The 26,030-nt window shown below is 39.9% G+C and overlaps 1 protein-coding gene across 5 annotated transcripts in view; it reads right to left on the minus strand.

The window, feature by feature from the left end:
• Positions 1-26,030, minus strand: part of KCNH7 (potassium voltage-gated channel subfamily H member 7) — a 312,948-nt gene that overhangs the window by 102,976 nt on the left and 183,942 nt on the right. For 3 of the 5 annotated variants that reach the window (XM_029072538.2, XM_029072534.2, XM_029072539.1), the window contains exons 3-6: positions 21,556-21,711; positions 7,252-7,680; positions 3,167-3,187; positions 2,735-2,758 (exon numbers count right to left, since the gene is read on the minus strand). In XM_029072538.2, the coding sequence (XP_028928371.1) occupies positions 2,735-2,758; positions 3,167-3,187; positions 7,252-7,680; positions 21,556-21,711 (630 nt within the window). The remainder of the gene's footprint in view (positions 1-2,734; positions 2,759-3,166; positions 3,188-7,251; positions 7,681-21,555; positions 21,712-26,030) is intronic. The other 2 variants (XM_029072536.2, XM_029072537.2) reach the window with 2 other exon arrangements.

A 26,030-nucleotide genomic window follows, 5' to 3' on the forward strand; every position in this document is an offset into this window, starting at 1 on the left:
AGCAGATAGAATCAGGAGCAGGAAATCACAACATTGAACTTCCTACCCCCAATTCTCTATTTGGAGGATAATTGCTGAGGATTTAGAGCTAAAAAGTAACTTCACGAAAGTTAGATTCATAAAGAAAGATAAGATAACCTGAAAAAAAATTAACTAAAAAAAATGAACTATAACAAAAAAACAGTAGATTACCACAGAAGATCAACTCAAAGGAATTAAAGGATCTTGATATTTATGGTGAAAGAATTCTATTTCAAGGCAAAACCCTCCAATATCTATCTCTAATTTTCTTTAAAAAGTGGACAAACAGCTAAAGGAGGATTTGAAACAGTTGCAAATGTTTCCAGACACTGGCGGGGGGGGAAGAAAAAGGATGGAGAAACAAGTTATGGTTCGTTGAATTCAACCAGAGCTCTGGGTTCCTAAAACTTCAACCTAATTTCCCAGGGTGGCTGGACACTGATCTGATCTCCCCAGTGCTCCCAGTCTTGAGATTCTGTGGGGCCCAGTCTGAAACCTCACACCCCATGGATGGCCTCAAGCTGGGATGTGATGGTTTTAAGTCAAACCCAACTTACTTGGGGCTGGCCTAGTAAACGTTTTTAAAAAAGGCTTCAAGAAATACTAGAGTGCTAAAAGATGAGCCATGATTTCCATTTTAAGGCAAGAAAATGGATGGATCCTGTGAAGTCAGGGAAATAAAATCAGGATGGTTTTGAGAAGAGGATGCTATTTGGGGATTTTGGACTTGGCTCTATAAAAGTCGCTTGTGAAACATTTTCTGCCCTGAAGAAGGAACAATAGGGAGGGAAATTAAATTTCAGTGTGAGCTTTAGGTTGATTATTGCATAGTTAAGGCACTGGAGAGATTCCTAATGAAGGGTGTACAAACACGTCTAGAAAATTTCCAAAATGGGACACATGATGACTCAGCCCTGACTGAGGTCAGGAGTTCCTCTCTTCCCCTTCTTGGTTCATGTCTTCTCTTAAATCCCAAATGTTTGCCTTTGAAATGAAATGTTTGAACGCTAATCTGCATCTCGCTGTATATTTGCAATGCCAAATTATTTCTACCCCCAGTCTAGTGCCCTCATTCATTTCTCCCCAAATATGTCTTGACATTTTAAAACAATTTCTGTGGAGGCCAGACCTAAAGTATCAGAGAAAACTTTAAATAGCCTCAAGACTTTACTCAGCACTTTACAAAACTAATGTTGTTAACATGATTCATTCATAATAAATACTAGCTAAAATGGAAACTGCTATAGTCTTCATTTACAATTCAATTCAATTCTCTTCTCACATCTTTTGTCACTTTAAAATACTGATTCATGACCACTCTATTTAAAAACACAACAAATGAAAGCCCTGTTCAAGTTATCACTTTCCAACACTGCAGAGAGATGCTTGAATCGAAGCCAAACTATGGCTCTAATCATTACTTTATATACTCTAGACTGTTATTATAAAATTGGCCAGGGAACCGAAAGCTCTGTAAGAAACAGAGTAATTTGTTTCAAAGAGGGAATGGGATTAAAGAACTGCCATGGAGTTCAGAGATCAAATAAATTAGCTGTAGATCAGAAATTTCATGATAGACATTTTTGAACAAAGCCTCCAACATGAGTCTCGGGGTATCTGTTAAAGACTAAATGCCAGGAGACCTGCACATCTGCAATTTCCAAGACCACATCTGCATTCAACTCATGGTGGGCAGGGAATGTGTCTACCATCTCTATTATATCGTATTCTCCCAAGTGCTTAGTAGAGTGCTCTGCACGCAATGCATGCTCAGTAAAGACGACATTTACTGATAGTCAACATTTTCCCTCTGTGTGGCAAATAATCACATATCTTACTGCACGCTAATAAATACTAAGGGAACTCATGGTTCATACAGCCCAGGTAGCAGGGACTGGAAATGACGATATGACAGTCGGTCTGCTTACTGTTGGTTGGAGGCCAGCATTTGCATTCCCCACAAACACACACCATCACAACTGACAGTAATCGGCTCCCTCATTGACAGTCTCATCAGAAAGGCTAAGGATTGAATAGGCCACTGAGACTGAAAAACCATCCCAAGAAGGTAATCCTCCTGCGTCAGGTTTTGAGGTGCCTGAGTAGAAGACAGTGGAGGACTCCTATTACTTTTTCCATTCTTTCAAACTACACTTGCACCGGGGAACAGATGAGGCCTTCAGTCTCCAGTACAGACATTCCAGCCCCTTCTGCTACCTTCAAATTTACTAATAGAACAATTTCGATGAAATTACGAAACTATGGCACTGAGAGTTCTCCTGGCACACACATGAAGACGGTGATAGGATTGCTTGCTGAACTGTGTTCATGCACCACACATGCACATCGTGGACCATATTATTACTAAACACACACTTTGCGGCATGCACAGACCCACAAAAAGGGATAAGCCAAAACAGTTTTCAATTTGTGATTAAATAAATCAATTCTCATGTTTCGTGACACTTTTTGGAAAAAGTGTTTCCCAGGAGTTAGAAAGTGGAAGAAGTAAATTGCAAATTATTGAATGCTCCAAAACCCCAAATCTAAAAGGTATTGCAGAATGACCTTTTCCTACAATAGCTCCAGTAAATGTCAGTGATTTCAGACTAATAATGGATTTAATTAAAAACTATTTAATGTGATATCGAAAAATAGAGACATGAAAGTCAAGCATGCACACTTTGCTACTACAGTAAGCTTAAAACCATACCCCCTGTCATCCAGGAACGTGAAACTAGTTGTAAGGAGACAAAAGAGGAATATGTGAAGAAACTGCCATATGGCTTTTCGCTTGTCATTTACCTTTATTTACCCATTTGTTTCTTTATGGAACGAGGTCTAGAAGCCTCTTGGCCGTTGGACTACGTTGAGGTCAGCATGTGTCTCTTTCCAATTACTTAAGAAATGGGACCAGTTTTTGACCTGTTATGGTACTTCTTCCAGCAGAACACATTTAGTAATTCTACTCTATGGCAACAAGTCAGGGAGTAATACGATCCAGCCAAACAAAAAGATACTATCTCAACAATGCACCCGTCCTAAATTAGCATGAGGATGTTGCATTGTACAGTCCAAAGAGCAGGCATGCCAAAGAAAGTGGCACTTGAAGTATCGGACGATAAAACTTGTACTGGTACTTTACCTTTTACAATGCGACCATTGTCTGATTTCAGCATAATAAGAACAGAGAAAAGGAGAGAGAGAGATATAAACAGGAGACTAGAGAAAGCAGAATATATTGATTTAGAATGTATCTTTGACTGGCGGTAACATACATTGCAATCGTTCTAGTAGGCACAAAGACGACCAGTAAAAATAAAAATTTAGCTGATATAACCATCCCTAGGTTGTTAAAACTCAATTCCAACTGTTTTAATGGGCAATCCAAAGTCGATTTTCTAATTGTGCTGGTTTGGGGCATGGCTCTCCCTGCTTTTGGAATGTGTCCACTTGGAAGGTTTTCTAACCTAGAATTTAAAGGACATGTCAAAAGGAGGGTCGGGTAGCATTTTTTACCTATGAATGGAGGAATTTGATTTAATGATGGGATATAAAAATTTCACTTACTATCATTCTGCCCATTACTCCATTGAGGAAACTCTGTCCCACGGGAGAGTAATGCTCAGGTTCAGGAAATAGTTATTACTATTAATAATAATAATAAAATAGTAACAATAATGATATTTGTTAAGCGCTCACTATATGCCAGGCACATGTACTAAACACTGAGGGGGAACGCAAACAAGTCTGGTTGGACACAGTCCTTGTCCCACGTCGGGCTCACAGTCTTAATCCCCATTTTACAGATTAGGTAACTGAGGCTCAGAGAAGTCAAGTGTCTTGCCCAGGGTCACACAGCAGACAAACTTATAAAAGTAAATCTCCCAGCGATTTGTTTGTCTGTAACCTAAGGACCAGCAGAGCAGGCTTGAAATGATTGAGGTCATGTCTACCCCGGCTATATAAATCCAAGACATACAAATCAAACCCAGTATTGCCATAGCTTCTACTACTATGCTGTAGAGTTGAAATCTTGGGAAATGGTCAATTGTTTCATTGTAGCAGATTAGAGCAATTTCAAAAGCAACTGGTAATTCTATTGAAATGCTAGTAAAGACATGCCCCGGTAGCACAAATACACGAACACAGTAGCGTCCCCAAGTGCCAATCAGGCTCAAGTTTCAATGTAGTCTGAGATCAGATTACCACCTCTAATGGAATTTTATAGGATGTGAATGCGAGCAGTGTCCAAGACAGGACAAAGAAAGGCTGATTACCCAGCACCTGGTAGTAAACAAACGGCTTGGCTGGAGCCATTTTTAATCCAAGTGGGGCCCATATATCAATGGTCGGTTTAGATTCTAGACACACCCCAGAGCTGAACTCCAGCAGAACTGAAGCCAAACCAAACTACAGGTAGCCCCGACCTTCCTTCTGGGATTGCTGCTGGGCATGCAGAGTGGTCCCCAGGGCTGATGGGAATTGGGCCTGGTTCTCTGAACAGCAGCAGCATATCAGTTTGAAGGTTTTTCATCTGTCTTTGGCAATGGACTAAGCCCTTATAGGTTGCTAAATGGTAATGACCTTTCTTAATATAAGCAGTTGGGAGCAGGTAAAACTACTTTACCATATGTGGTATCTCATTCTGCAACATAAGACAACTGTAACCTGCAAAATGATATTTTTGGACCATATGGTAGCCTGTTTGAGAGCTTTTGGACTTTTCTCTAGTTGGCATTTGTCTTTCAGTAGAATCTCTATAACTCAGTTTTCAAACAATTTTAAGAACCTGCATTCTGAAAGCCAGTAAAAACCAAATTATTCATTAAATTAGTGGCACTAAGATAGATCATTATTTTGCAGCAAACTAAAATTACTGGAAACCAAGGAAGATATAAATGAGCCTTTGATCAAATCTGGCTTACAGTATGTGTAGTGTATTAAAATAGTCAATTGGGGTTAGGGTGGCACAGTGGTCTACTGGAAAGGAGCAAGGCAAAAAAACCTGTAATTGACCTGCTTTGTGACTGTAGCAAGTCATATAACCTCTCTGCCTTGGTTTCCTCATCTGTAAAATGGGGATAATATGTCTCTCCTTTCCCTACTTCACAAGGACACTTGGAGGACAAAATGAGAACTGATACGAAAGCACTTTGGAAAACTAAAAGTTAGAAAAATTTAATATATATTATAATTATTCAGGGGCTCAGTATCCAGTTTGAAGAAACCCAGGATTCTTTGATTCACTTTCTTTTCCCCATCTCCTCCCACTTTTTAGTGACTTCACTGCCCAGGACCACCTACATCTGAGAGAGAAAAGGCAGGAAAAGAAGAAATTCTAGTAGGTCAGCTTATTAAGCACATTTTAAAAATATCTGTTGGACCAGGAGCTTTGAAGGAAAGTTTTTGAATAATCTATGGATTTAAATTTTTCACCTTAGCCTTGTCTCAAATTTGCAATTTCAAGTTACAGCAACTCTTTATCCAAGGACCCAAATCTCTTACACGCTATAGGATGGGAGGGACTGTCACATGCACATACAAGAACCAATAAGGTTAATAGGTCAATCAATTGTATTTATTGAGTGCTTATTATGTGCAGAGAACCGTACTAAGCGGCCTACGGAGATGACTTCTAGTAGAAACCTCCCTTGTTTCACCCACACCACAGTGGGTTTAGGAAATATATTTCTGTCCGGGGCTTTTTTTTCTCCTTTCTCTTCCGCTTTACAAGGAAACCTAGAGAAGTAGATATTGGGCTAATTAGCAACAAAATATACCAGAACAAGAAACAGCTATCTACCCAATAACTCTTGGCCTCCTTATTCGGGCTCGAAGATGGGGCTGGTAGGCTCTGTTACCAGACCTGGCTCTTGAGCTACTATACATTTCCTAAAACTACTTGAATTGGAAGCTTCACGGGGACTTGTAGCTATCAGCATCCATTGCTGTTACCCTGGGTTTACTTCCCAGCTCGTAGTGCAGTGCTCTGCACACGGTATATGCTCAATAAATATAATTGATTGATTGATCAATGGCAGGTCCTCACACCACCCTCAGCACAACCCTAAGGGGCACACACCTGAATCTTAGGCTGGGTTAATGGAACTCCTCTAGTTCCAGTGTGGTCAGATAAACTGAGGCCCCAAGTGCATTCCTACAGCCTAAGGGGGAAAGTCCAAAGGCCATCGCTCTTGTCTCTGGGACCCAGTGACATCCTACCAAGGATTCTATAGCTCAGCTGCTCATTGAGAAGGAGCAGCATAGACCTGGGAGTCAGAGGACATGGGTTCTAATCCTTGCTCTGCCAATTACCTGCTGTGTGAGCCAGGGCAAGTCATTTAACTTCTCAGTGCCTCAGTTTCCTCATCTGCAAAAGGGGATTCAATCAATACCTGTTCTCCGTCCTACTTAGATTGTGAGTCCCATGAGGGACATGCTTATCCTGTCATTACCCCAGTGCTTAGTATGATGCTTGGCACTTAGTAAACACAACAAATAGCACTATTATTTTCATGATTATTATCACTAATTTCCCAGGTCCTTAAAAATTCAGTTTTGGATTAGCCCAAGATGGACCTCACCGGATGTGTTAGTACTGCATCTTTCTCTACCAGTTGAAATGAGGGAGTAAATGGGCAGGATACAGAGAGAAATGTAGAAAACCAACAAACCTCAGGTCTAATTTTTTAATGTTCAAATTGGGTTCGATTTGAGAGTAAGCTAGCAGTTTTTTCTGTCTCAAACTGGTCTGCCTTTTCTAGTGGGAGACCTAATTTTACAAATCACTCTTTATTTGCATTGACTTCTTTTGGCTTCCCCCTTCTCTGGGCACTAACTTGTTAACAGTGCATTTGTTTTTCCCAGAAAACCATTTTTCTGCCCAGGATGCAAGACTACTTGTTAAGAGTAATAAAATTAATGATCTTGTGCACTGTGGTGCCCATCATCTAAGAGGATTTCATAATGAACAATAATTAATTAACACCCCATGAGGGAGCTAGATTATGACATTACAGAAATGGAAGCAAAGAGAAGTCATGGTACTGGCTCAATATCACAGTGGGAGCCGATGGCTGCTGTGAGCAAAACCCACAGCTTCAAAAAGTTGTCTGAACCGCTCCATGATGTTTATCTCTTAGAGCTCAGGCATTATGTCAAAATTAATTACAAAGTAGAAATCATTTTATTACATAACCTACCCAGGAGAGACATTTTCAGACCTACCTTCGCTTGCATGGCGGTCTCTAAAAATGCTCTTGGGATGGACACTGAATCCTTCTATATCATGCACCGAGGAAGCCCTCCGGATACTGCAAAGACTTTCCTTCGATCTGGAATGGGTCAGCTGGGAACTTGATTGCAGCATGTCAGGGTAAAGTCGGTCCCATTGCCGTTTGGGAGAGGAATGGTCAAGGGGTCCTGATATATTCACCAAGGGAGAACATTTGCTGGGTTGGATCAGTGCCTTTGTGTCATCTGCTTCAGAAGGGCTGCAGCTTTCCTTTGTAGGAGATTTAAAGTGCTTCATGGCCACTGAGTCATCGCTGTGCTTGGATGAATCAACCACTACCACATCGGGGTCTTCTTGGGGTAAAGACTGCTTTCTGTAAGTTAGAAGTCGCAAGCCTGGCAACCTGAACCCAAAAAGTTTGCCTGTCATTGAAAAAAATAATAATTCATTATCAGAGAGTGACTACAACCAAAAAAACCCATAATCTCCCATCTCCTCAATCTAATTTTCCTCCCAAAGCCACTTATCACCCCTGCACCAACTCTGCACTTGAGTCTTCACCCCTAAGTACATGGGTACTCACCCCCTCGCCCCATAGCAGTTACACACACATCTTTAAACTCTTTCGCTTCCCCCAATCCAGTAATTTATTTTAGTGCCCATCTTCCTCACTGGGATGTAACTCCTAGAGGGCAGGGATCGTGTCAACTAATTCTACTCTATTTTCCTAAATGCCTACTTCAGTGCTCTGCTCAGAATTGGTTGCTAAAGTCCACGCTGCTCACCAGATCTACCAGACTCACATGTGCCCGGTAACCTGGCAGGCTGGACTCTTCTGATATTTGTACTTGGTACTGGCATTCTGGTAAAAAAACCTGGACCTAGACTGAAGGCTCCCAATAGCTAGCTGAATTTACTCTAACCCTCATGTTGGTGAGGACGTATGAGTCTGATCATGCCAGCTCTTCTTTCACAACTAGTTCAATCCATTGCATCCTGTTGGTGTTTAGTGAATAGGTGCTGGTGATCATGATGACAAAGAAGAAGTATATGAACTTTATCTTATGGAAGGAGCTTTACGTGAAGAGAGAAACCATAACTATAAGGCCTTTCTTATAAAGCTCAGTGCCAGGCAAAACAGCTTCTCCAAAGTGCTACTCCCCTCAGAGCCAGAAGAGGTTTGTAATCATAAGACTTGTAATTTGTATAGTACAATGTAATGGAAAATGTAAATGCTTCATTATGTTTAATTATAACAAAAGCATACTAAACACAACTTAGATGGAAGAGATAATCAGGCCATCTACTTCTCTGACACCTTTACCCTTGAGATTTTCATAATTTTAGAATGACCCATTTTACTGTAGCCATTCTTCTCTTGGGCCTAAAAACAAGTGGGGGTGTTAATACACCGGGACCATTACTTTTTAGGGAATTCAGTTATTAATAATGATGCTCTTATTATGTGCCAACCTCTGTGCTAAGTACTGGGATAGAGAAGATAATCAGATAGGACACAATAGTTAGTCCCTGTTCCTCATGAGACTTACAGTCGAAAAGGGAGGGAGAACAGATATGTTAAACTTTTGTTTGATATGATGAAACCGCACTGCCTCTGTGAAGAGCAACAAAAAGGTAATAACGTAAAAATCTTTTATTGGGTACTTATTTGTCAAAATAGGATTGAAATGCACCCACATTAATTGAAGAGAATATTCTGACTTTTTTTGGAAGCAACGTCATTTCGATAAGATGAAAGCACAATGTGCAGTGTAAAACAATAAGTGAGCAAATTTCATTTTACAGTCAAGGGTTACATGTTCATCACTCTTACCTACTCACTTGTAATAGTTAATAGGCTCAGGTAGAATTTAAAAACGTTTACCTAGCCCACAAAGAAAGTGAGTGCCAAACCCCGGCATGAAGCATAAATAAAACCTCTCAGTACATTGAGTTAAAGACAAACAGGATGGAGACAGGTGCTGGAGGTGCCAATTTTCAATCTGTACAAATAAGATTCAATAATGGGAATGGTTTTGAAAGCTATCTTACATATTTTTCTTAACAAATCATGTATACTTGAGTAAATTGCCCATAGTTAAAAATTAGTGAACTACACACACAAAAAATTTTATAGGTTTTTAATGCATGTGAAATTGAGTTATAAAGTGGTTTATAAATCAATTTTGCAAGCTTATTACATCGAAGGTCAAACATCTGCTACCATTCTTTTTTCATCAATTACATTATACTCTTCTAGAAACCATTCATAAGATTTTCTTGCATTAACTACTGTAAAAGGCTTTTAGCTTGCTGCTATATTTTAGTCATATGCATTCTGGCACAGATGGTCTTTTCTGCTTCGCTTGGTTAATATGACCATGTTAGACTGGATTACTGATTTAGTTGTCTAACTGTGCTTCAGCTGGAAAAAAATACACAGTGAGAATTTTCCTCACTGCTAGTATTTTCCGGCACGAAATAAGAATGCCAGTTGAATATTATCTCGTTATTACTCTTTATATGGAAAGAAATCCTCACGAGTTTAATTCTTCATTTCCTGGAGAGTTTGTTTTTTTAACCTGGAATACCCTCTAAGATAGGAAGAAAGTACTCACTGTGATTGGCTGCAAATTCATTGAAACTCTATAATGCACCAGTTAACCTGGCAGGCTACCTTCCCCGGCAATCATTAAGCTCAGTTTGTTACTGCCAGCATGGATGATAGAAAAGGAGAATTTAGCAACTATCTTTTAAAAATTCAACATTGCCAGCACAGAGCTGATTAGTGGGTCCGTAATAACCTTGAAAACAGCACTTCCCCATTTCTCTGTCAGACTTACAAATCAGTATCACAAAATTTATGAACGTTTCTAATCAGCCAACCTCCTTCTGAAGAAGCCTCTCACATAGCAAAATGAATGCAATTCTAATTCTTTTTATAAACACAGTATAAATTGTATTTTGTACCAGTAGCCCATACATTTGGCAGCTATATATTCATATAACCAATGGGATGAACGTATTAATATCTACCTAATCGATCAATTCGGGGAAGCTTACTTTAACAATATAGTACAGCTCCATATGCTATAAATATCCTTAAAACAAGTACCTTTAATTTAAATCCCATTCAAGTCCCATTATTAACTTCTTTGAATGCAACTTCATCTACTGGCTCCGAACCAACTCCTTTTTGATCCTTTTAATCATCAATGAATATGATTATTAGGCATTACTCGGCGCTAAGCATTACACTAAGCACCTGGAAGTATACAATGGATTCAGTTGATATGATCCCTGCCCTCAAGAAGCTTTCTAAGGTGACCAACGGCCTTCTTTCAGGCACTCCAGAAGTCTCTTCACTTTTCTAATCTACTGCAACTCTCCTCATTTTTGGATACTGTTGACCTCTATTTCTCTTCTAATCTCAACTTCAGGGACATGACACTCCCTTGATTCTACTCATGCCACTATGACAGAAATTCATGTTCATTTTAATCTGAAACCCAAAGTCAGAAGCCTAGGTGGAGATTAAAACCTATTCAACTGTCTTAGCACTGTACCTTAAAAGGCACCTTGAAAACACTCAAGTTTGAGGATATGTATGTAGCTGAACTTCATATTTGAAGTAGGCATCACTGAAAGTGAGCGCCTATATTTGCAAGTGGGTGTGGCCAAGTAAGCTTCTGTATGACAACCTAGTCTGTACTGTTTGTCCTTGCTGATGGTAACTAAAATCTCCTAGTCACCGGATTACAATGACCAGAACAATGACTTGGCAAATCAGGTTTTGCCCTTTCTGTCTAATCTCTCACTACTCATCATTTTCTTAAATACAATTTATAAAATTCAGAGGCCAATGCTTATATATGGGATTTATCATCATTAAACTGCTATTTGGGGAAGTGGAGACATTTTGAACTCTGGAACACCTTAGTCTTGATGGATTCCTCTGAGTTCAATTCCTAAAAATAAGACTCTGAAAAGCTTCCTCAAGATTTTTTTTTTGGTCAAGACAAGAGATCTATTAGTGCTTATGGAGTGAGCGCTCAGTGTTGCAATCCAATTCTGTGTATTACTAGACTGATAATGTACGTGGCAGTCAGGAATATATTTTTACTTAATGAGCTACAGCCTGCCTTCCTACTGTGGAGGAGAGACTGAGTTGTTAGAAAACTGCCAAGGGACCCGTTGTCTGCAACCAACCCTTGTAGGATGCCACACTTTTCCCCTCCCTATGCATTATCAAAAAACGACATGGCTTAAGCTTGCTGGGGACTGGAGCTGGCTGACATATTGACAGTAGTAAGGGCCCCGAGAGGACTGCCTGTTTCTGTCTCTCCTGCCATCTCTCAATCATGGTGGTCTCAGAGACTGGATGGGATTCTCTGGAAAATTGTTTGGTGGAAGTAGGAAGGAAGGAGAAAGGAAGGGGAAGGAAGGAAGGAAGGAGAAGAAGGGGAAGGCGGGAAGGCAGGAAGGCAGGATTTTTTAATCCTTCTCCCTCCACTTTGCTGACATTTATTCAACATTTTTCCCTCCCTTTCCATTAACAGAGGACGAACGCCATTCTGGTGGCTTAGTTTAGGAAAATCCCCCATCTATAACATTTTCATCCTTGAGGAAAAAGAAAAGTACATAACTATTGTGTACTGTGGTGCAGGAGGTTGGTGCCCTTACGGAGGCATATAGATGAAGTTTCTAAGTAGTCTCCCTTTGCCTGCCTTTCTCTTTTCGATCAGACTACCTGCATCAGTCCCACAGCTATACTAATGAGGCTTTTTACATGAAAATAGCTCTCTAAGACAAATAATTTTTGCAAGGGAAATTTTGAGAAAGAAAGAAAGCACGGCAGCCTTTCATCTCTTAAAATTATCATCTCCTGAAAATGAGCATTCTCTCTATCAAACCTACATGAGGTACTCTGCTGTATGCTTTGAAGGGTAAGAACACTTATGTTTGAATTATCATCACCCAGAATACTGTTCCAATTAGCGGGACAGTGTCATATGCATAGTTAAATTATTTCCTGAACTACTAAAGAAAAGTATGGTCTAATAATGCAGTGCAGGGCTTTGATTTCTTAAAATGCTCCCTTTTCATATTCTGCCATGGAAGAGTAATAAAATGTCAGGCATTCAATACTTGGAAAGCGGTATTGCCATATATGTGTGATATTTTAAAATGATCTTTTTTGTGCTAAATGTCAATCAAGCAGCCCAAATCAAACTAAGCTAAAAACAGAATCTGTTAAGCTTCTGTTATCTTGCTGGGCAATTCTTCCTTAAATTGATAAAAGCACTATTTTTTTTCCTTTTGAAACCATATCAAATTCAAAAAGTTAAAAAAAAAGAAAAGAAAAGACTCAAAGATACTTGATGATAGTAAACATTAGTTGTATGGTAAAACCTTTCATTAAATTCACATCTGAATAATGCCATTCCAAAACAAGGTTCTCAGGGTGGGAAACATTTCTATGGCTCTTCATCTTTGAATTGAAGGATAACTTTCAGCTCCTGTGAAAAATATCATAGACATTATGAATATCTTCCCTCTAAATTTTCTTTATAGAAAATTCCTTTGTGTTGTATTTGAACATTGGGGAGCTCGTGATACTTCCTTTAGTAAACACAGAATTGAAAATAACTTCTGATTTTGGTTTATAAATGTATATGAATCTTCTCATAAGAAATGCCATATATTTATAGCTTTGTAATATACTTTGTTGATTCCAGAAGTTAAACAACCAAAAAAATCCTTCTGCATATCAGAAATATCTATGATAGTTTTATGAATGTTTCTATTATCTATTTATACAGATATGACACGAATTTATAAATAAATCTATAACAAGTACTGATGACAAAAATGCTTGGGTGACTTTCAGTTGGAAATGGAATAATTTTTGCCACCTTCACCATTTCAATTTAGTTGTTCCTAATTTCTAACTTACAACTGCTTTACACATACAAGTTCATCTCTACAGGTGCCAAGTAATTCCAACCACATAGGCCCCAAACTTCTTTCTCCGAGCTGAGAATTAGCATAGTTGAGTGTGAGAAGTGTAGGCCTGGTATTAAGAAGGCCTGAGTTTTAATCCTGGCTCTGCTATATGCCTGCTGTGTCACCTTGAGCAAGTCACTTAACAGCAAAATGGGGATAAAACACACTGTCCCTTCCCCTTAGATTGAGCCCCACGTGGGATAGGGACTGAATCATCTTAAATCTAATCTTTCCTCAATGGGTCTGGCCCCTGAGGTCCTTGTCTTAAAATATATATATATATTGGTATTTGTTAAGCGCTTACTATGTGCAGAGCACTGTTCTAAGCGCTGGGGTAGATACAGGGTAATCAGGTTGTCCCACATGAGGCTCAGTCTTCATCCCCATTTTACAGAAGAGGGAATTGAGGCACAGAGAAGTAAAGTGACTTGCCCACAGTCACACAGCTGACAGGTGGCAGAGCCGGTATTCAAACCCATGACCTCGGGCTCCCAAGCCCGGGCTCTTTCCACTGAGCCACGCTGCTTCTCTAACAGTGTTACAGTCTTACAGTGTTTGATACACAGTGAGTGCTTAACAATGCTATTATACTATTATTATTATTGTTATCACTGTTGTTGCTGTCATTGCTTGTCGAGACAACATATACCAAAACAGGATTCAAAACATCCAAGGAGATGAGGCATAATGTGGCTGTTTAGATCAGGTGACACACCCTTGATCTTAAGCAAGGCTGAGCTTTGGATCCCCTCTAGCTCACACTCTGAACTGAACTTTTGGTTACAACATTCCTCCGCCAATTTACTTAAGTTCATTTCAAGGCCATTTCTAAATAGAATGAAGACTAAGCACAGATTCCAAACACTTGTCCCAGGATTTCTCTATTTACTGTTAACAATAGGATTCATTCATTCAATAGTAATTATTGAGCGCTTACTACGTGCAGAGCACTGTACTAAGCGCTTGGAATGTACAATTCGGCAACAGATAGAGACAATCCCTTCCCAAAGACGGGCTCACAGTCTAAAAGGATCTTTCTTTAATCTCTTCTTTTGACAAATAGGTTACTTTAATTCCATTTAGATGAAGTTAAAGTTGCCTATGAGAATCAGAGAGAACATATTTTTCTAAACTATTTTTCTCCCTGCCTTGTGTTTCTAGGGAATTTCCATCACTGGAGGCCTTTAAAAACAAATAACTCATCTAGGAGGTGTAAAACAGACTCCACCTACTACCCTTACCAGTATCTCATGCTTGCCATTAGCTACTATGGACTGGTGTGAGATAGTGTGGATGGCTCTGTTGAATCCATAACCTCTAGTGTAAAACCAAAATCAAGAGCCTGTCCTCCTGATGAAATGATACTTTTTCTCTCAGACTTTATGCCAGAACCAGTGGTTAGAGGCTTGGAATCCATGCTGGTGCCTTAGCCCCTAAGGGAGAATTCCTGCACCTTTTGGGGAGGACCCCAGTAGGGAGGTATTAACTGGACCCAAGGCCAGGGGTCACTGTTGCTAGCAAGACCTTCTGGAACCCAGAATGGCGGCCGTAAATGGAGGCACTTTTGTTCCTCAAACCACCTCGGGCTTTCAATCATTACTCCCAAGTGTTTAGTACAGTGCTCTGCACATAGTAAGAGTGTATTAGTAGCATTTGGGTTCTCACTTGGCACAGTGCATCAAGGCCCTGGACACTTGGAAAACACACTTTTCCTATCCACAAGAAGCTGACACCCAAATGGAAAGTGAACATTCGATAAATACTTCATGGGAGAAACTTCTCCAATGACAATACATTAAGAAATGAAATCTATCTATTGAGTCATCTTTGAACCTGAAGGAATATTGCTACTGGAAGTCTGCTGTAGTTCTAAACTCAGTCAGTGATACACACTGAATGCCTACTGTGTGAAGACTACTAAGCATTTGGGAGAGTATAGTACAAATAAAGTAGCACGATCTCTACCCCTAAGAATCTTGCAATCTAAAGGGGGAAACAGGCACAGAATAAATTATAGCTATGAGAAGAAAAGAGAATGGGATGACAAAGTATTTATATAAGAGTAAGCATGTTGATATATACAACAGCATTATGGCTGATGGAAGATGCACAAGTGCTGAGGTAGTAATTGGGAGGTTGAGACCAGGGAGAAGAAAATAAATTGGGGAATGTCCCCTGGGGAAGTGGACTTTAGAAACACAGCAGAATACACAACCTATTTTCTGTCCCTGTGAGCTTATTCTCTAATGGAAGAACAGTGAGAAGGTTAGCTGGAAGGAATCAAAAAAGCAAGCAGCTGTATAGTGGGAGAAGTGAGCTAATAATTAAGAGCGTGAGAAATGATGATGTTCCTTAAACACAATGCTTAGGAGTTTCTGCTTGTTGCAGAGAAGGATGGGTAACCAGTAGAGATTTTTGTGATAGGGAGGGATGGGTGCAGACTGATATATCTGTACATTGAACCAGGCAGCAGAGCAAAACATGGACTGGAGAAGGGAGACAGGGAGACCAGTGTGGAGACTGATGCAATAGTCTAACCAGCATACAATGAGTACCTGGCTCAAGGTGGAAATCTCTGTATAGAGATGAAGGGAGTAGATCTGGGAAATATGGTGGGAGATGAAAACAATTAGCACTCAAAATATAGCATCCAGTGATTGATACAGAAAACCCAACAGGATTTAGTGGCATACTGAATGTTAGCGCTGAAAGAGAGGAATAAGTAATAACCTTATATGTTATAAGGTTATAGGCTTCTAGGAGAGGGGAGATGGTGGATTTGATTTGATCATGACAGAAACAGCAGTAGACTACAAGCTTCCATTTAAATGTTTGTTGTTATTTAAAATGTACAGCAGTTTCTAATTGTTGACCGGCAACTACTCCGTTTTCAGTCTTGGGTTTGATTTCAAATTGAGTAAAGCTTATTTCACCTCTCACCTCCAAGATTTCGTCAAGAATCTTAATTTCCTATCAGAGGGCCGAGCTTAGATCTGCACATTACTTAGCAATTTCATTTCGGTTCATCGTTTTAATTTCATTTAGATCTCTGTTACAAAGAGGCTTTTTTCTTAAAGAAAATATCAAATGAAATGAAAAGAGGACCCAGTCGAAGTGAAATGGAGAACTGAAGTCATTTCCCAGGGAATTAAAGCCCCTATTTCTTTTACCTTATTTATGGCTATTTCAGTCATAATAAAATAATGGAGGGAGTTGGAGGGGGAGAGGGAGGAAATTACGACCTGAACGACCTTGATAATTCTTTCATTCTCCACTTGATCCTGCTAGTTCAGCCCTGGCCCAAATATCTTTTGTTTGAGAGAAGCAGGGCTTTCATCCATAAGAGCTTATTAAATGCAAGAATAATTACAGTTAATTTTAGGCCAAGGGGTAAATCACGGTTCCAATTCTACATTATTTACATTTCTAAATCTACACATACATACTGTTGTTACGCCGAAGAATAATTACATTTAACAGGGTTTCATTTCCCATTTTGCTCTATCCTCTGGCTCCCTATGATCTGACTAGGCAACACCAAAATGAAATTCAAATGACAGCATTTTATATTACAAAAACCTTTCCCGAGGGCCACTTTCCTATAGAAAATAGTGGATGTTAAAGTTACTGAGGCCTTCTACTTTCCTATCTTCTTGATTTTTCTCTTGCCTATATTAGGTATATACTCTATTTGTTCCTGCTTTGGTGTTCTATTAGTTTTCATCTTTCTAAATTGCTTTTTGAATCTGAGGGATTCTTGCCTCTAACTCTTTTTCCCCCAACAAGTTTCACATAATTGTACATGCCTTGTATGTACCAATGAAAATAAATCATCTATTTGTGCCTGGTGCCATAACTTCAGTATAGGTTTTGATCATGAGTTGGTGAAAAATCAGCTGCTCTTACAGAACATGTTGCTTACATTTCCTGCAAAAGGTGTCTGACCCAGCTGTAAACTAGATACACTGAGAAACGATCTACCACTGCATTTAATATAAAACAGCCAAACTTTCAAAAATTCACTTGGTACAATTCATCATCGTCTTATTTCATTATTGGTCTTTTGTCTCTAGTTCTCATTTTCGGGTCTCTCTCCCTACCACATTTTCCTCTCTATTCTTCCATCTCCCTCCACTCCCCTGCTCTATCTTCCCTTCCTTCTTCCCTCTCCTCCGTTCCCTCCCTCCATCCTTTCCTCTCCTCCATTCTCCCTTCTCTTTCTTTCCCTCTCTATTCTCCCCTCTCCCTCTCCAATATAAGATCTCCCGTTCTGTCTTCTCACTTTTTAAACCACCTATCATCTTTTACTGCTGTATTTTAGGTTTTGCCAAACTACAATTTTGGTTTTCCTTTTTACTTATTAATTATTTCTAGAGGGATTGTAAATACAGATGATTCCTTTTCACTAGAAAACACCCTCCTCTTTAAAGGTTAGATGAAAAAGCCCCATATGGGACAATAAGTGCGTTCAATCTGATCTTGTATCATTACAGTGTTTAATGCAGAGTATTTTGGTATATAGAAAGTTCTTATGGAAAACCATAATTTAAACGATCTATTTTCAACTGGGTAATTTTTCAGTGTTTCAAAGCCTACTCTTGTGGTCTCTCAGTCATTTCAGTCCATTGCAAATCACAACTTAGCCTTACCTCCAGTAATTCTTTGGCTAGAGCACACAATATTAGCCGAAGAGGGAGTTGGGATAAAATACTCTCATTTGTATGGATTAGCCCTTTCTTATGTTCTGGTGTCTTTTCAGTGCTACCTTAGCTGCACTTTGCAAGAAAGAACCAATAGCTCTATATGATTTGAATAGTGAAAATGCATTCAAGAATAAACCATGCAACTCCAGGAGCATGTAAGCTCCAAACACTTGAAATGAGAGCCTTCAGGAAGTGGAATCCAAATAGAATCAGGAGCCATCAACAACAATTTCTCTCCATCTTGCTCTCCTCCTTTATTTGAAATGAAATCAAAACTAAAGAGTTGAACCTCAATTTTTAAAAAGGACAGAAAAAGAAAATTTTCAATAAAAACCCAAGCTGCATCACACAGTGATTGAAGGCACAAATCAAAAGTAATGTAGGGTTGGAAAATTTTATCTGCAGGAGCAGACAGTGGGAGAGGTGGAGAGCAATGGCCAAATCACAAGTCACTTCTTGGGGGCTTCCCCTCCTCTTCTTCTTCCCATGCTGCCAAACTGCTGACCATCATGGCAGGGAGAGCCCCAGCCCCACAGTACTGGTGGAATAGTGGAGTACAGTGGTTAAGCCACCAGCCACTAGAATTGACCCGGGGTAATTCCAAGGCCTCACATGCTTCCTTCTCCCTTCACACCACCAGTGTTGTCACGTCAAAGCCATTCCCCCCACCGGTGCTTTGCACCCAGTAAGTGCTCAATAAATATGATTGAATGAATTAATGAAAGGAAATTTAATGCTTCATTGTAGCTGCATGGTGACATGCTGCTGGGGAAGCAGCAGAACGGGTCTGGGAGTCAGAAGGTCAAGGGTTCTAATCCCGGCTCCACCACTCGTCTGCTGTGTGGCCTTGAACAAGTCGCTTCACTTCCCTGTGCCTCAGTTCCCTGATCTGTAAAATGGGGATTCAGACTGTGAGACCCATGCTGGACAGGGACTGTGTCCCACCTGATTTGCTTGTATCCACCCCAGTGCATAGTACGGTGCCTGGCACATAGTAAACACGTAACAAATACCACAGTTACTATTCCTAACTCCTACATCCAATGTGGGATGCCTGGAATCTTGCTTTGAGGGGTCCTAGGGAGATGCTTTTGCCCAGGGATTCTGAAAAGTACCAGAAAGCTGCTCCCCAAAGAAGCATCCGGCATTGCAGATGTTGGATGGAGAATAATCACCTGACTGGGAGCCTACAGTGGCACTCAACTAGTTCAATTAAAACGGTGCCCTTTTCTGTTTCTTGGGCTTGGGAGTGGGGCCAGGCCAGGGAAGGGAAGGAAACAACTACACTTCTTTGAGCAGTCAAACTGTATTGCCCTCGTTTGAACTTTTAAACCCTCAATCCTAAATTGTCTCGGTTTGTTTCTCCCCCTAGATTGGGAGCTCCTTGTTGGCAAGGCTTGCCTTCTATTCCATTTTCTATGTACATTACAAAGTGCCTTGGCCATCTACTTGGCCCAGTGGAAAGAGCATGTTCTGGGAATCAGGAGGCCTGGGTTCTGGTCCCAGTTCTGCCTACTGGGGCTACACAATCATTAGGAAAGGTTGCCAAATGAAGAGAAACCTCAGGCATTCCTCGAGGTGGATAGGAGGATAGTGTCAGAAGAATCCTGACAGTCAGCTAACATGGTCAGCAAAGATGACTGCGGCTAGGAAACCACCTTCTGGGTCATGGAACTATGCTGTGGCTGCTTTGGCCGTAAATGGATCCCATACATAAAAAGAAACCCCACCCCCAAACCTTTGTGTTCACTCTGCAATGTGATGCATCCCTGCCTTGCCTATTTGCCATTCGCACTCCTGCTCCAGCAGCAATAGAACTGGCAGAAACAAGAGTGGTGAATGGCACTGCACAAACCATTAACACTAAAATCAATTCCTCCTCGCAGGTTCTCAGTCCCAAGGCCCATGCATCATTCTAGATGGAAGAATTCATCATCAATGTGGCAGGACACGCCTTGAAGGCAGTCAATAGTTTTATTGATGATGATAATGAACTCTTCCCAAAATTCCTTTTCAAATGGTGTTTGACTAATCTGAATGACAGTTGCAGGCTAGGGGAATCCTTGCTTGTTCATATCAAATTTGCAGTGACAAACAGCAGCGAGCTATTTTATATTTTTAGTACTTTTTAACAATAACATAAAGCCACAAAGTCCAGGCGTAACATCCTGGGACACTGATGTATAGATTATTCTCCACTCGATTTTCTGAGGTCCCAAGTTTCAGTTTCTAAGATGCAAATCAGTACTTGACTAAGAGGCAGTTTTCCAAATCTCGGTGGACTGGGCAAGAAGATTGCTCCAGGGGGAAAAGACGGAGGATTTTGAAAAAAAAATAACTCTCCCTGACAGCTTATGCTGTGGCAAACTAGAAGCTGGCACTAAAAGGATCTACTCTGGGAAATCTCATAGTAATGGCTGAATTAAGGGAAAACATTACTGTTAAAGAAAACAAAACAGACATCAAATGAAAGGACCAAGGTTTTGGCATTAGAAAATGCCTTCACAGCAGTTTAACCCATTTTCTAAATGTTTCGTACTAGCATTGACAGATGGAGAGTCTGAGGGACACTTGCCCCAGGTGTAATATTGTTCAGATGCAACGCATTCCAAATATCAGAAACAGAATCCATGAACGTGCACGTGGAAAGAGCAAGGACTTGGGAGTCAAAGAACATGGGTTCTAATCCCGGCTCTTCCACTTTGTCTCCTGTGTGACCTTAGGCAAGTCACTTAACTTCTCTGTACCTCAGTTATCTCATCTGTAAAATGGGGATTAAAGTGTGAACCCCACATGGGACAACCTGATTACCCTGTATCTATCCCAGCACTTAGAACAGGGCTTGGCACATAGTAAGCGCTTAACAAATACCATCATAATCATTATTATTATATAACTGGACTGTTTCAACAAAACATTTAAATGCCACTTCAGAAATTGTGAAGACTGTGGATTGGCTTGAGGCACGACGATTCTGAAGTCAGCAAAGGCTAGATTTGGGATTTTTAATACTCACAGGAGAAGATGGAGCTACAACACCAGAGCTGTTTTCTCATATTTGTAATTTAAATTCATCAACACAATGCCTATTTCTTCCCCAATTAGAAATGCAAACACTTCACAGTATCTGTGAGCTATGCCCACACATATTATTCACGCAATATGGAAATAAAATGAAAAATGATAACTACAGTGCAGCTACAAGATATTAGATCAGACACGGCCTGATCGACAATATTTAGGAATTATGAACAAGGACCCCAATAAGGTATAAAAGCTGCCATTATTTCACACAGCCCAAAGCAGAGAGGGATGAGGGCTATGCCGCAGAAACATTTTCGGTGCCACTTTGTGAGATGTGTGTTCTAATATGATCCTCAAAGGCCACTGTGCTGTTCCAAAGAGGCAGGGTGAAGGAGCTTCAAGAACAAGGACAATCTTGCACTCCTTTAAGGTGCAGAAATCCCTGAGTGACATTATGGTCACTGAGAAGCTGAAATGTCATTTGAGGAAAGGGAAATGGTCAGAGGGACCACCACCCGAAAGGAATGGTAACCCCAAGTACATTTTTTTTTCTTCTGCACTTACGATTTATGGGTTTGGCTCCCATTAACGAGTTTAGCCTCTCTGGGGAATCGGCATTCTCCTCATCGGTCACATATTCAAAGTTAATGATGAACATCATGGCCACTCCCTCTTGGTTTTTCACTGGGATAATGTGAGTGTTGCAAATAAAGGTGGACCCTGAAGGGAGAAGAACAGAAAAGAATCAAAGTCAGAGACATGAGAATGACTTTTGGAAGTGGAGAGGGAGGACAAATCAACAGCTGTAAATTGTAAGATGTACCCGCAGACATTTCTTTCTATTAAATTAAAAAAATACAAGGGAATTAAAGGTAATTTTCAACTTTAGAATACATCTGATTTTCACTTCATACTTCATTGCACAAATGTTTACAGGAAGCATGCACAAAATTTGTTTTCTCTGATTGCTGGAAATGCTCTGTAGACAAATGTTCAGTTTCACCTCAAATAGGCACGAACATCAATCCCAACTGCTTTCTCTCCTTCCACCCACAACTGTTAGCCTAGAAAACAAAGCCAAGACTCTTCATTTCCAAATGGTGTCCTCAGCCTTTCATCTGACATATTATTGAGCATAATTTACATCATGTCGAAAAGCAAATTTCATTTTGGGTCAACTGCATAATGACATTTGGATTTGGTGCCCAAAACACTCATATATGTTTATTGTAAAATGCTCGGCGAAACCTAATAAGAAACTGAGCTACCCTGACCCAGTTTTCATTCCCATAGGATACCCTGTTGCTATTTTGCTCTAAACACCACCACATCAAGACTAAACAGCTTCTTTGGGATCTCTTTTGTTTCGTGGTTAGATGTACTGTATTGACGGCTATGTTAATTGGATATCTTCAGTCAACCTAAGAATATTCTGCTAAAAGCTGTACACACAAGGTAGCTGGGAGTCTAAAACAAAGTTTTACCACGATCGCCTGTGACGGATTTAATCTGCTCCCGATGACCAAATACAAAAACACAAAATCTTTATCGGTTCATGTTTTTCTGTAAATGTGTCTCCTAAAATTATGGGCTCATGGAAAAGAACGATATGCTGCCCCTTCGAGTTTTCCAGTTGTATCTTCCATCCATTTAATAAAACAGTTAAGCTGTGGCACTTGTCAGGGTTGCCATGGTAACAAACTGGATGACTTTAGTAAACAGAAAATAAGCAATTTTAGACTGTTCCATTAGAGCTAAAAATAGAAATGCTGCAGGCCAAGCATCGCAACACAGACTGGTTAAACAGAGAATCTGAGGAGATGCTAGAAATAGCCGTTGTGTTCTTGGCTAATGAACCAAAATACATATTGATTTTACCACTTACAATGACATTTCCTGGATCATTTGGAGGACCGCTATTGACTTATGTCCCTTTCAACCTGGGCTATATTGCTGTATGCTAGATTGGAAACTCCATTAGACTGTAAGCTACTTGAGGCCAGGGATCATGTCTACCGACTCTATTGTACTTTCAAAGGGCTTAATACAGTGACTGATTAAGCACAGTATGAAATGGGGATTGTGAGTAGGTTGCACCTGGTAGGTGCCAAATATGTATTCTCTCCCAGCGTTCAGTACAGTGCCCTGCCATAGAATTCCCTTACAAAATACTACTGCTATACCACCACAGTTACTATTATTTGAGATGGGAAGAAGTGTAGGAGTGGGGAGTGTTTAATCATGACACAGGCATGCATAGTCTTGGAAACCAGGGGCAGTACTTATAAACTTTTTGTTCAATTCTGGGGAATTATGTCTCCGGGTTTTTTTCTCTGAGAGAGGGTTAGGGGGCCGATGATGCCCTCTGGCTGCATCTCCAGAGTGGAAATGCATTTCCATATCTAACTGGAAAGCACTGTTTGCCTTCCCTCCACCCAGTGTTTTCCATCCATGTTGTGATTCCCAACAACGGCATGGGAGGCCTCACCAGCTTTTAAAGTTTTTATATTGATAGGATGTGTTCCTTATATGTGACCTCAGGGAAAGCTGACATCAAAGGAGAAATTTGGGAAATTAGGAAGGGGAAAACTAGCAAAATAAAATAATTGTGCAGAGTAAGGGCAGATTTCACAGTCTGTCAAATGCAGTAGGTCTCACTGGGTGCTATTTTCATTATTGCTCCTGTACACTAGGAGACCCAATACTGTGTGTCACCCAAATACATGTCGTTCAAAAAAATCCCATGAGAGAAACCTGACAATCTAACAAAGAATAAATACGGCCTGTCAAGAGATAAATATGTTGAGCAGAGAATCTAGAAGAAATAAAGCTCAAACCTTGTGAAAAAGAACCTCAGGCTCAAATGAAGTTAACAGTGTTTAAGCAACACTTGAAAAGTGTCTTGTTTACAACAACATTTTCCAATATTTACTCAATTATTCATGCAATTATACTAATATCAGTAGAATTCAGACTTCATTTCCATGTTTCATCTCCTTAGGGAAAACATTTTGGAAGAAAGGCTTCTTATGAACAGTGCACATTTTAATCAGGTTTCTGGTATATGTAATTCTTAGAAGCTACTCAACAAGCAAATGATAAGTAATCTGAATAATTATGGAAATTACTACCTTATTAATGAATTGATGACATAACCTAGTAGTATTTGAAAATAGTGACATATTAAAAGTCCAATGCATATGCCTCTGAGGTTTCTGAAGAACATGTCACCATAATACAAAAAATTAAAACACACTCTGAAAGCCATGGGTTAGGAAACATTTTTAAAATAACTCCATTCTGAACGGATATGGCCACATGTTCTCAGCCCAAGTTCTGTTACATAAAATGTATATTTCTAATAGCTTTCAAAAAAATTTGAACTTTATTTTAAGCTAAAATGTACTCTTTATGGTATTTGTGAACACAGCCCTTGTCCCTCAGGGGGCTCATAGTCTAAGTAGGAGGGAGAACAGGTGTTTAATCCCCACTTTACAGTTGAGGAAACTGAGGTGTGGAGAAGTTAAGTGACTTGCCCAAGGTCACCCAGCAAGAAGATGGCAGAGGTGGGATTAGAACCCAGGTCCTTTGACTCCCAGGGCCATACTCCTTCCATTAGGCTAAGCTACTTACCTCTACAAGTACATGCTCGATACATGATTCTCTTGGCAAAATACAAGTTAACTCATAGTTTTATGAATCTCTGAGTGTTCTGTATATATCGAGTTAGCGGTTTTAGACTTCCAGCCCATTAAACTTTCTTGATTTGAGTAATAGTTATCGAACTTTGCAGGTTTTTAAACATTTCATGAATAGAGCCCTTTTAATTTTCAGGATAAGGAGAAGAATCTCTGAAGACTAAAAATGTATTGTAGACTCCACCATAATGGATAAAATATAGTAATAATAATAGTATTTAAGTATTAACTATATGTCCAACACTGTTACCTCAGGTGTGAAAGTCTACTCCAGGAATCTGAATTACAATATTTATCTGATGTGGAAATGTCCCATGTTGGGATTAATTAAGGAACATGATATAGTTTATCATGGTTCATGGAGTAGGGAACACAACCATGAAGAGCAATGCGTTGGCCATTTAAAGGTCTCTAAGAATAAGAATTTGATCATTATTTAATCAAAAATACAGTGCTGGGTGAGGACACCAGCAAGTCCATCTTCCTGACGGCCTTTCTTTCTTCACTCTTTCAAGTTCTCACAGAAGGAAAACACATTCTCCCACTCACTTGCTCATTCCAGCTAATGCATTTCTATTAGGAAGGTTTTATTGAGTCTAACCTAAATCACTCCACCTGAAAAGGAAGATCATTTTCTCCCTTTCAACCTTTTATGGAGATGATCGGCTGAGTACTATCTTCTGCTACATTATAAAATCAGTCAGTAGTATTTATTGACCCTAACTGTGGGCAGAGCATTGAATTAATTGCTAGGGAGAGGTGCAAAAGAGTTCATAAGCTCCTTGAGGCCAGAGACAATGCTTAATACTTAACTGTGCACACAGTAAGAGTGCTTAATAAATATCATTGATTCATCTTCCAAGGAAGTGGGAAGTGGAACTATCTTGGGAGTTGAATGGCAATGTTTTTCTTGCTTAATGATTATTTTGGGTTATGTCATCAGAGCATATAAGAGCATTCCTCCCTCCCTTTCGCTTCTCCCACTCTCTTTTGCATCGCCCTGACTTGCCCTCTTTATTCATCCCCCCTCCCAGCCCCAAAGCACTTATGTACCTATGTACATTTATTTTATTTACATTAATGGCTGCCCCCCCCAACTTGTGAGCTCGTTGTGGACAGGTAATGTGTCCATTATATTGTACTCTCCCAAGGGTTTTTTTCAGTGGTCTGCACACAATAAGCACTCAATAAAAATGATTGACTGGCTCAAACCCTACAGACTACAGTTTTCCCAATATCCAAAGCCCTCTTGAAATTCCAAGTCCTTCAACAAACCTTCCCTGATTAATGACTAACACCTCACATTTCACAAAATGCTCACCCATCTTTAGCATTCATGGA

The sequence above is a fragment of the Ornithorhynchus anatinus genome, chromosome 9 (assembly GCF_004115215.2).
Source record: "Ornithorhynchus anatinus isolate Pmale09 chromosome 9, mOrnAna1.pri.v4, whole genome shotgun sequence".
Taxonomy (NCBI): Eukaryota; Metazoa; Chordata; class Mammalia; order Monotremata; family Ornithorhynchidae; genus Ornithorhynchus; species Ornithorhynchus anatinus.